The 12412-nt window shown below is 39.5% G+C and overlaps 1 protein-coding gene across 2 annotated transcripts in view; it reads right to left on the bottom strand.

Annotated features, from left to right (window-relative positions):
* syt8 (synaptotagmin VIII) overlaps nucleotides 1-12350 on the bottom strand; it is a 56851-nt gene extending 44501 nt beyond the window's left edge. Inside the window, exons 1-7 of one of the 2 annotated variants that reach the window (XM_075469247.1) lie at nucleotides 10159-12350; nucleotides 8273-8351; nucleotides 6631-6853; nucleotides 4198-4364; nucleotides 2229-2324; nucleotides 1822-1989; nucleotides 1143-1310 (exon numbers count right to left, since the gene is read on the bottom strand). In XM_075469247.1, coding sequence (XP_075325362.1) covers nucleotides 1143-1310; nucleotides 1822-1989; nucleotides 2229-2324; nucleotides 4198-4364; nucleotides 6631-6763 — 732 coding nt within the window. In that variant the 5' untranslated portion in view covers nucleotides 6764-6853; nucleotides 8273-8351; nucleotides 10159-12350. The remainder of the gene's footprint in view (nucleotides 1-1142; nucleotides 1311-1821; nucleotides 1990-2228; nucleotides 2325-4197; nucleotides 4365-6630; nucleotides 6854-8272; nucleotides 8352-10158) is intronic. The other variant, XM_075469248.1, reaches the window with a different exon arrangement.
* Nucleotides 12351-12412: the final 62 nt, after the last annotated feature.

Raw genomic sequence — 12412 nt, 5'->3', positions numbered from 1 at the left:
CTAATTGGGTTTCTCTTTTTAACAAACTGTCAGCTATCCCAGAGAGTAAATTTGTAAAAATGATTCAATACTGACTTCAGCAAAAGGGGGCAGCTTTTAGTATTGTTGTAGAAAGCACATCAACATGAAGCCCTATTGACTGAAGAAAGACCATTCTACCACCCCAGATGTTCTTATTTACCTGCCCTTAATAACCCAGAATGACACAAGCACAAACATAACTTTTACCAACTGCTCCATCAGATGCCTAAGGTTTGCTTAATAAGTCTTTTATTGTCTATAGAACTTTATTTTGTACACACGTGGTGCACTGAAATGATTGATTGGACACCACACATCTGCATGTAGAGTATAATTCCTATCTTTCAGAACAAGCCATGAAGGCCACACAATGAAAGGCAGAGTTCAGAGTTTAATAAATGAATAAAGCTTTGAGTGATGCCAGAAGCTCCAAAACAGAGATGCTAAAGAGGCTGCCAAATGTATCATTCAAGCAAGAAGAGCCTCGTCGAGGAGGTGACAAACAGCCCAACATGGATGCTAGATGACAGTGGGAAACATGACAAGAAGATTATCTGATCTGCTGAGAACAAAACTGAATTTACGGGACAAAACTCTAAACATTGAAGTTGGATGATGAGGTGAACCATACAGTCAGTCTTCAACATTCTCTATCTAATCATTTAATGGTTTTCCTATATGCTGAGCCATGAGGTTTGTGTCACTCTAATTTCATCATCCTCACAAGTTCACAAGGGTCCAACTGGGTCTAAAACTGTAGTATGCACAATACTTCAATAATGCAAAGATAATGCAGTAATGGAGATGTGGGAATATTGGACCCAACCTTATAACGGATGAATGAAAGTTTACACTGAGCCGAGAACAAAAAGTGCTCATGACAGTACCACGCTTTAAGATGGCCTGAGTGGAAAAAGAGAGCAAGTGGCATATTATTGTGTTCATTTTGTAGTGACATACAAAGGTCAGAGCATTCTGAAAATAGTTTTTTTTTTTTTTTTTTAAAAGTCCAAATCTTAGATTACAATATATTGGACTGCTAACTTAGCTTTTCACTCTTTCCCCTCCTGCCACCACGGCATCATGAAATGGGAAGTTTGTTCAGAGGGAAGAGAGAAAACCTCAAACTTGGCGGGCTCAGCCAGGTCCTGCCACTCCTCGATGACGTGGTTCCAGTCAACGCTGCAGAGCTGCATCCTGAGCTCGCCGATGATTTTGTGTTTCATGAAGCGGTTGAAGTCGAAAACCTTCATCACGACTGTTGACTTGAGGAGGGTTGACTTAGAAAGCTGGAAACACAAAACTTAGGTTAGAAGCAGTATCCTCCCTTGGTTTGGGGGGGTTATACGGAACATAAATGGTAAATCAGTATCAGAAGAATAGCTAAACAGCTGTACAGTCATTCAAACTGAACATCCAATCTCACAATTGTTTCTGCAATATTAAGTTCACACATAATTACCACTTCAGGTATTTGGGAGAGTTTACTCAAAGCAAAAGCCCTCAACAATGATCCATTAATAGAAATAGAAATAGAAAAATACTTTATTCATCTACCAAAGGGGGAAATTCAAATAAGTCAAGTAACTCAAAAAAATTATTAATATTTACATTGATTGTATATTAACAACAACAACAACAATAATACCAATTCTAATAAAAAATACTACTACTAACTAATGATAATAATAATAATAATAATAAATGACTAAATAAATTAAAAAAATAAATAAAATAAATAAAAAAAGTCCCTTTTTAAAAGTTCAGTGAATGTATTAAAGCAGAACAAGCCCCCTCTACCTGGAAGGTGAATTGCTCATTGAAGACAGGGTTCAGTGTGTTTTTGAAAACTTTGGTCTCGTATGTTTCGGCCTTTTCGGGGAGAATGTAGATTTTGACGTATGGATCAGAGCTCCTTCCCATGTCCATGGCCTTCAGGCTGCTTGCTTGTTTAATCCCCACCGTGAGCTGCAGAGACCAAAAAAAACCAGATCGGGCCTGACTTCTACTATTGCTGCACATTTCAGGGACGTTCTTTTCAAAATGTATTTCCCACAGAATAATGAGTACTATGGTGCAGGTAACAGAGACATAAGGCTTTTGACTTGGACTAATCACGCTTTTCTAAAAACTGTGTGAATGCAACGGAGAAATGACATAGGAGTTTTTGAAGAAGCTGCATGGTGAAAAACCATAATTGTAATCACCTTAGACAGAATAGCACTGTATTCCAAAGAGTAGAGCAGCTTTCCTCTCTGCTGCTTGGTGGAGCCATAGTCAACACCCCCCACATCCAGCTGCACCTGTCAGAGGGGTCAGAGGGGACTTCAGCCTGCACCATCCATGCAAACACCGACACCACTCCAAGCTTTTTTTAGTGGACTATAAGCACAATCTGATTTTCCAAACCCCTTTTGAATTTTAAAGATTAGAAAAACTCATTTCAGGTCACTTTGAAGAACAGATCACATGTAAAATGCGAACGATGAGTTCACAGAATACATCATTTACCACCTCAGAAACATCAACAGGATTAAAGGTTTCCTCTCCCAAACAGACCAGGAGAAACTCATCCATGCATTCATCTCCAGTAGACTCCATTACTGTAATGCTCTTTTAACTGGACTTCCCAAAAAGAGCATTAAACATCTGCAGCTCCTCCAGAACGCTGCTGCTGGAGTTTTAACCCGGACTAAGAGATCTGAACACATCACAGCAGCTTTAAAATCTTTCCTCTGGCTTCCAGTCAGTCACAGAATAGATTTTAAAAGCCTGCTGATGGTTTACAATCTGTGATCTGTTCAGAGAATATAAAGCCAGCAGAGCTCTGAGATCCAAGGACTCAGGTCAGCTGGTCCAGTCCAGAGTCCAGACTAAACATGGAGAAGCAGCATTTAGCTGTTATGCTGCAAACAAGTGGAACAAACTGCCAGTGGAGATTAAACTTTCACCAAATGTAGACATTTTTAAATCCAGGTTAAAAACATTTCTGTTCTCACGTGTCTATGAATGAAATATCTTTTAACTTATCTAGACTGTTGCTTGATTTTAAACTCATTTAAATGATTTTATTTGTTTCTCTTTATCTTCTTTTATGTATTTTTAATGCTTCTTGCACTCCCTGCTGCAATGCTTTTATTTTATGTAAAGCACTTTGAACTGTTTGTACATGAAATGTGCTATACAAATAAATTTGATTTTGATTTTTTTTTTTTGATTAAAGATTATAGCATCCCATCATATTCCTATTATCAAGCTTTTGTATCAATGAATAGTTGGAACACCCCCAGCAGAGACAACCATTAAAATGTGCTTACAGTAAAGCACCAGGATGAACAATCTAATGATATCATAGATCAGTGTTTCCCAACCTGGGGTACGCGTAGGGGTACTGCAGGGGGTACGCGTACCCCTACGCGCGCGGGGAGTTTTTTTTTTTTTGTTTGTTTTTTTTTTTAAAAAGCACTTTTATGGAGGACTGTTTATGAAGGAGACTCCAGTTTTGTGATGAATGTTACATGAGTTAGGCCTGTTAAGAGAGAAATGAGTTATGTTCATGTATTCTTAAAAAAAAGAGAAATGTTACTTGTTTAAGTTAGATAACAAAGGAAGATTATTTTGATTTAGTATTTATGCTATTTTGGTTAATTATTTATATTTGAAGAAAATATTTTTTATTCTTATGTTGAATTCAACTGAGGTTAAAAAAAAAGAGAGAAAGCCTGAGAATTTTATGTTCAAGTTAAGGATATTAAATAAAATGATTTTCATGTAATAACCACTGTGTTGCTCTACTTTTGGAGAATCATCGCACGCGTTGTATGTGTGAGGGGGTACTCAGGCCAAAAAAGGTTGGGAAACACTGACATAGATAACCACATACCAGTTGACACACAGTCACAACCTTGCTGTTAGTGTCTGTCTTTGTACTGAAATAGCTAAACATCTCTGAGGAGCAGAGAATATAATGGCCATGCTAAATTGTACCGCCAGTTCAAACTGCCAGATTCCAGAAAATAGCCAGCATCATGATATGAATCCAACGTCGTTTGATGGGGAGCGACAGGACCAGATGATAATGTGGCAGCTGGCCAACGGAAACAGCTCAATGCAACATTTTTCTAAACGTGAAGTTAAAACATATTGATAATGATGTGTTGAGGCTCTGAGTCTCACCAGAGCTGTGGCTGTTTTTCCATCCAACCCCTTCAAATGAATCTGCTCAGCCTTCTGCTTCTTCTTCTTCTTCCCTCTGCAGCAACACTTGATGCAGATGCACACACAACAGAGCAGAATCAGCAGGCCACCAGCCACAAAGATGGTGTAGATCGCCCACCGCGGCACTACGGGACATGACACAGGTGCACAGTTAGCGAGCCTCGTTGTGTTGAGCTGATGCACAGCTGTATCATGTGAACACAGGCGATCTGTACGGACATCTAAGCAGACGCTTTGGATAAACCGAGGGTTAAAACTGGAGTTCAGGCTGGTTCCATCTCATCTCCCCAACACTCACTCAGCACATCCAGGTTTTGTTTGGTTGGTTTTTGGAAGCAGCTGTTTCAGGTGCCTGTGGTTATGGAAGTAGTTTAGTTAGTTATAGATATATCTATATCTGTATATAGATTTAATTCTTTGTTTGATACTTACTGTATCATGTTTAAATGTATTCCTGTGGAAGTTGTCTGATTTACACCATAGTCTGGCAAACCTATAGAATGTGCTGAAAACGTGTTTCTCGGGTCCAAACAAAGCATATTTGTGTGGGGGCTTGATTATGGAGATCTTCTTTAATGTTTTGCCTTCTTTTATGTCAGCCTTTTTGAACGAAGGCCAGATATATCCAGCTGCGAATGCTCACGCTGTCATGCAAAAACAACAAGTACTAAAGTAAAGGGAGGGTTCTAGTTTGATACTTCCTGAGAGGCTTTCATTGTGTCAGTAAGCTTTGATAAGCTCCTGTGTGTGAGCTACCTTTCACTACTCTTTTATCACCGACTGTGTTCCTCTGGTTCTCAGACTTCCACGGATTCTTCTGTGTGCTCTTAGCTCAGTGTGAGTCTCCACAGTTGTATAGCGTACTTTCTTATTACAGTGAGTGTGTCTGCTAACTGGATGGGTGGCTCTACTTTGTGCTGTGTCTCTGACGGCAGGGATTTTTTGCCATGACACCGCTGACACGCAGAGTAGCTCCAGAGTTTTACCTTGTTCAAACCTAGGAATTACAGTGGCCTGAGAACAAGGGCCTCCTCCAGAGGAGACTGTGAGGTCCCCCACAGGAAAACAACTTTTGGACAGAACACTCTCTCTGTGAGGGCCACGGATATTTGGAACAGTCTTCCTCTGCACATACGGGAGAGCCCCACACTGATCAGCTTTAGAGCTCTGCTCAAACTCTGGCTGAAAGCAAACCAGTCATGTGACCATTGGACTCTAAACATTCCCTGTGATGCTTCTATTGTATATTATATTATCTTTCTTATGTATTTTCTTTCTTGTGTATTTGCCTGCCTAGGGACTACGGATGAAAACTAGCTTTGTAGCTATAATCCGGCATATTTACATTTGTTTTTATACTGATGTTCATTAATGTGCAATGTCCCTATTCAAATAAATAAATAAATAAAAAATAAAAATAAAAAAAAAGAGTCACAACTTTGTCAGGGGGAAACAGAGTGAGTCCAGCAGAGCAGACACAAAGAGACGGAGACACAGTAGAGACTCTCACCCTGAGCTGAAATGAATCACCCACACACAGATAGTGTGAGCCTTCAGCTGGAGTTTGAAATGTAAAATCATACCTCATTAGAGATCTCAAAATTTCTTGTTTAGATAGTTATTCTTTGGAAAAGTTCAGAACTTATAAAGTCTGTTATTTAGTCTCTATACCAGGGATGGGCAACTGGCGGCCCGGGGGCCGCACATGGCCCTCGTCCTCACTCAGTACGGCCCGCAAATAGATCAATAACAATTTAATAATTTCAAAAAAAAAAAAATGTAATTATACAGTTGACCGATAGAGGGCGCGCCATACGCAAACAGTAGCGGGGCCCGGGCCGCTTTCTGCAACAGCGAATAGGAAAGTCAAGAGCCATGGCCGCTAGCAGTGGCAAAAAGAGAAAACATGACTGAGAAAATCACATTTTTCAGCCAAAATGGGAAGAAGAGAACCTCTTCAGTTTTGTTCTTTGTTATGAAGGAGTTCAAATTCCTTTTTGCACTTTTTTTTAAGCAAATGTTTTGGCTTTGTTGCTTATTAAGGACGTGTTAAAATGCATTTACATGCAGAAAATAGTTGTATGTTGGTGCAATAAACATACAGATATAAATTCATATAAAATGTGTTCTTATTGAGAATCATTTGTAGCGTCTTTCATATCCAATTATTGGAAGTGCGTGGTCATGTGGCCCTCCAATGATAGTGCTGAAAAAATGTTGGCCCTCTTTATCATGGAAGTTGCCCATCCCTGCTCTATACCATATAAATTTAAATTCCAAAGACAATTTTTCTTCTTCACGACTAATTCTGAACTTTCACATGAAATCAGTGAAGTGAAATCAGTTCGGTATGAAAGCGGTTCAGAGTACAGAAGTGCATGGATGACTTACAGGGGATGTGGCTCAGTAGATGGTCAAAGAAGTTTGCAACTGGGTTGGCGGTGGTGTTAGTGTGGGCAGAGGAGGTGGAGATGATGGTGATGGGGTGACGGGTGGCTGTGAAGTTTGCTGTGCCAGTTCCCATCGAGGCCTGTGAGCTTGGTGCATTCGATGTGGAAACAGAAGAATTTGATGGTTGAAGGAAGATGAGGCAGCATGAGGAGGGTGAAGAGCTCTGGAAGAAAGAGATGTGGAAAGAGGAGCGGTTGGCCATCTGCTGGTAATGGGAGGAATTTGTTTCTGTCTCAACATACAATATGTGAAAAACTTAAGACTTAATTTTTTAAATGGTTGATGGTCTTTATAATATAAAAGTGAAATATAGAGTTTGTGTTTGATTAAAAAGGTTCTTGGGTGAAATGATAATAATACAAGAACAATACAAAATAGTTGCTTCTTTGCTTCCCTGCATACAGCGTGCAGGTGGGCTGAGAGGAGATGAAGAGCAGTGCTCAGTATGACAGTTTCAATGAATCCATCTTTTGTTGACATTTTAACCATCATCATAAAAGTGATTGTTAACGATTTTTGGACTATTCCGTCTCTTTTTCAGCTCAAGCCTAAACAAACCCTTACCGTAGAACCGTCACATCTTTGAACAGTTGCACTGAAAAAAAAGTCTTACCAAGTATATTTGTCTCATTTCTAGTCAAAATATCTCATTACACTTAATATGAGACACAACTGCCTAACAAGCACTATTTCAGCCAGATATAGGGACTTGTTTTAATACAATACATCTGGAATATCTTGTTAAATGAAAAAGTCTTAAAAACAAATTGTTTTGAGGCACATATCACATGAAACAAGCTTTTTTTGACATTTGAAGAGGTTTTTAAGCTCATTTCAAGATCACTTTTATCTCAAAAGTCCCAAATATCACATTTTATTTCAGGAAATCTTGACAAGCCGATTTTCACTAGTTCCATTGGCAGATTTTTTTGCTTATTTCAAGCAAAAACGTCTTTTATTTGTTGTTTTTCTTACTTATTTTTGGAGGGGCATTTTTTCCAGTGTGGTCTGAGGTGTGCCTCCTTTCACTGGGACACAGAGAATGCTGATGACTCCAGAAGAAATCTCTGACCACGTGTCAACATGGAAGCCAGTCATTCAATCACACATTTCTTACACAGAAAGATCCTAAACTCCCCCAACAGGCAGCAAACATTGTGACATCTGAAGTGAACAAACATCAGAGCGTTCAGATGACATGCTTGAGTGACATTCCACCTGCAGGCCTCCACCATGAACAAACAGCAGCAAGTAGCACTCACCGAAAGTCTGATTCCCCCTCTGATAACAGCTGTCTGTACAAAGCTTCAACTTTCTGTGGAACCTGCTTTACAATCCCATTTGTCAACAAGGCTAGAAGTATTACTCACATATTTGTACTTTTATTAGTGAGCTCCTGAATCTAATATCAACCCAATCTTGTTCTAATCGTCACAATCGTTGGTGTTTGATCTGTTTTCGACACGGAAAACCAAACTAGATGTTTGGGGATATGACACCCAGAATCAAAAACTCTAAAGTTTTTGTTGTGATGGAATCAAAATGAAGAAGATTAAATCTGAAAACGAAAAATTCGACTCACTTCTCTGGAGGTTTACAGAAACGCAAACATGTCCGCTCACTGCGATCGGACGAGCAGCTGAGACTGAATTGTTTCTGATCTGTAACACAGAGGAAAACAGATTTGTGTTGGAGCAGTTGGAGAGGAAGGACGTGACGTCTTACGGGGGGGGTTCCAAACCTTTTGATCAAAGAGAGGAAACGTCTCCTCCCTCTGTTTTCAGTGTAATCAGGAAAAACCCAAATCAGACAAAAAGTGTGAAAGTGCTCAGTGACAGCATGGGCTGCAGTCTTTAGTAGGGATGGGAATCGAAAACCGGTTCTCGTTGAGAACCGGTTCCCAGTGTTTCAATTCCTTAGAATCGTTTGGCGATTTTGCAAACGATTCCCTTATCGATTCCAGTGGGCGCAAATGACGCAACGTTGCGTGGCGTGGTGAGTCCAGTGCAGCCAGCAGTCAACAGTAAACATGGCGCCCAAGCGGTACAAACGCTCGAAAGTTTGGTTACACATCCCTAAAAAAGACGACAAGAGGGCAACTTGCAAAATGGATATTTCACTAAAGGGAGGAAATACTACCAACATGCAATAACTATGAATGAATGTCGCGTTTTCGATCTGCTCCGGACTAACGTTGGTGAATCTGAACCCAGCAGCAGCAGCAACGTTAGCAACGTTAGCATGTCCTCGGCTAACACTGCAGGTAACTAACTAACTAACTAACTAACAAACACTGCCTGTCATGTTAGCGCCATTTGCCTGATTGTAAAAGCTGCTGTTAGTAACGGTTAAGGTTAAATGAATGCCTTCTCAGGCATTACATTTAGATGAAATCATGAGAGACAGAGCCTGACTGGCTCAGAGCCAGAGGCTGGTGGTACTACCCCCAGTTCACCTCTACCTCCAGCTTCTCCTTTCACCAGAGCAGGAAGAGTTAAATTACCCAGGCCAGGATAGACCAATGTGGACCTCACCGTTGTTGGGTTTGGAAGGTCATGACTGGTGTTACTTCTAAACTAAACAAAGTTGATGCTAATCGACCGGTTTGTTGTCCTTTTTCTCCAAATGAGAATCGATAAGGGAACCGATAAAGAACTGAATCGTTAAGCAGAATGGAAAATGGAATTGGAATTGTAAAAATCTTATCAATTCCCATCCCTAGTCTTTAGTGATGGATCCACAGTCAATAGGAAGCTTTTATCTGTCAAACAACTGCACCAACAACAACTTCATACGCAGTGCTTAATGAGCTTCAGACTTAAAGTATTAAAAAAAGAACATTTATTGCACTGCAGGGATGGTAACATCTTCACTGGTTGCAAAAGTGGATGAATATTAACAAATGAAATTAAATTGATGAGACAAAGCATGAAATATCTTTGGCTCATACCGTCCCAACCTTCTCAGATTTGAGATTGTAATTCATTTGTTAATCCAAAACAAACAACAAATATAAAACTCACCTTTGGAAATGTCCTAAACCACACCATGTCTTTATATAAGATTTTTGGATTTTTTTTAACTTCAACATAACATGTTCCAGGTCCTAAAAGAAGGACCACTTTGAATTGCCTTGCGTATGAATTGTGTTCTATAAATAAAATTGCTTTGCCTTTGGGTTTGGAGAGAACCAAACTGTCAGAGGATTTACATTTTGATTCAACTCTCAAAGGGTCTTAAGATCTGAAGAGGATTCCTGTTCAAACTTTACAGGGTTCTATCTGGCCTCTTAGACTTGGTTTCTTCAGCGTACAGAGAAGGAGTGGTGAGAGAGATCAAACTGCAGCCAGAGCAAAGATGGCTGAGTGAAAGAAATGAATGAAGTGAAAATATGTTCAAACAACAAGCATTTACTTGTGCATGTAACTCCTCATGCAAAAGATAAAGATACAGAAGCAGCAACAGTACCTGAGTGGAACGATGAAGTTTCTTTTTGCTCGATGTTCGCTTCCTTTCTTCTCCTTTCGTTCAGAAGGCTGTGAAGTGTGACTGTCTATCCTGCTCAGACTCTGTCAGCCATCTTCAACTCTCCAGGCTTTTCCTTCAGCCTCCACCACACCTGCTGAGCACACACACTTACACACCGTCGGTGTTCAAACAGAGGTGGAGCGACTGACAAGCTCCTGATTAACCACAGCGTCATCAGGCAGAATTGTTATGTGTTATGTTATGTGTTGCTGATGCAGGGAAGCCCGGATGCTAATTCTGACAAACTAAGATTAAAATCAGCTGTTTGAGTTTGGAGCTTTGAGAAATACTTGTCTTCAGTCCGTTCGCGGTCATGGAAGTGTTGATGAAGCCGTCTGCTGGTCCAGAACAAAATATCTCAACAGTTTCCCAGATTACTTCATTTTTTTTAAACGTAGGTTTTTCAATTCTTTTTAAAATAGCACAAGTTTAACAATCAAGAGTCTTTCATTTTCCCTTCATTCAACCTGTTTATTATTTTGTCCATTTGATAAGATATAAAAAAAATAAGATCTAAATGATTGGTAGAACAGTTCAATTAGTTTCTCAGACTCACATTCATAACTAAATGAAGGATTCCATCAGGTGCAGCCTGTACAGTTTACAGGTGTGTCACCCTGGAGGGGGTGACAGACTGTGGAAATGGCCCCTGAAGAAATCTCATACTAGAGATAAAAAGCTGTCATTTCGTACTAATCACAAAATGTAATAAATTGCATTCTTTTATTCAAGCTGTGTTTCTACAATGATGGCAGGAAACATACACTCTTTACTTTAGGTCAGTGATACTTTTTCACAAGAGCCACATTGGCAGAGCAAAATCAAGGGAAGAGCCACTTTTACGACAACATACTAAAGTCCCCTTTAGCAAATATGCATTTCTACATATAAAACATCCCACAAAAAAAGAAACAACACAGCCAATACATTTTCAATTAAGACCACATTTACCTTAATACTGGGATGAGCGGAAGCTGGCCTGCATGTCCTTGACTTTCTTCATGTTGTATTTGTAGTTTGTTGTTGTAATCATAGTGAGACACTTTGATTACAACACTTTGGTCAACTGATGTTGTTGTAAAGTGCTTTATAAATAAAATTGGATTGGAGACATTCAGGATGAGCATGGTTTTTGTGCTGGTTTTCGCCCTTTTTTAATTAAAAAACGATCCATTACGCCTGCATCTCGCGGTACATCCGACGTTTGCCCGCTCGTCCCCTCTCTGGCGTCTTCATGCTGATTTTCGTTTGGTTTTTGTGCTGGTTTTTCCCCTTTTTTAATTAAAAACCGATCCATAGTGCCCGCATATAGAAGTTTTTCTGTGACATCAGAGTTTGAATACGAATTTCTAATATTGAATTTTTACAGCATCAAAATTAGACTTTGAATTTGAAAAACCAACAGTGTAAAAAAAAAAATTCAATTTCTAAAAACAAAAATTCAGTGGAAAAAAATTCAACTTCAAAGAATTCAGTGGAAAAAGAACCAGACTCAACATCCGGGTAAACAGGGAGAAGCAATCGATCCCTCAATAGATAAATTTAAAAAAAATCATAAAATCAGCTCAATAGATATTGAGTAATATCTATTACTCATTTTTACTAACACAAATGGCAAATAAAGTAAACTCACTCACCGAAGCACCATCACCCACGTTGGTGGACATGGCTGATCTGTCCAATGGAGCGTAACTTGATTGGCTGCCGTTGGATGAATTGAGACAGGGATCGATTGCTTTACACTGTTGGTTTTTCAAATTCAAAGTCTGATTTTGATGCTGTAAAAATTCAATATTAGAAATTCGTATTCAAACTCTGATGGCACAGAAAAACTTCCATACCCGCATCTCTCGCTGGCTAAAGGAGCTAGCGTGCACTGCGGTCAAGTGTGAGGTGGTTTAAGCGGGCTGCGTTGCCAGGTTTAACAGTGCCCCCTTTAGGAAACACCATTAAGCCTTAATTAATACCTAATAAAAATACTTAATACTGTGCAGTATTCGCTGTGTGTTATTTGAAAAAAATGTATTGTTACCATATTATAAGCTACTATGCGAGTGCGAGCCGCCAATTTAAGCTTGAGGAGCCGCGCAATGAGTATCTCTGGTTTAGGCTAACTGAGGGGAGTGAATCAGGGACATTTAAGTTTGAAGGTTTCAAATATTTCCATTTTAAAAGTAAAAGTATGGTCCCACTG

The sequence above is a fragment of the Odontesthes bonariensis genome, chromosome 7 (assembly GCF_027942865.1).
Source record: "Odontesthes bonariensis isolate fOdoBon6 chromosome 7, fOdoBon6.hap1, whole genome shotgun sequence".
NCBI classification, from domain to species: domain Eukaryota; kingdom Metazoa; phylum Chordata; class Actinopteri; order Atheriniformes; family Atherinopsidae; genus Odontesthes; species Odontesthes bonariensis.
The sequence above is the reverse complement of the archived record's forward strand: the minus strand, read 5'-3'. Positions and strand labels throughout refer to the sequence as shown.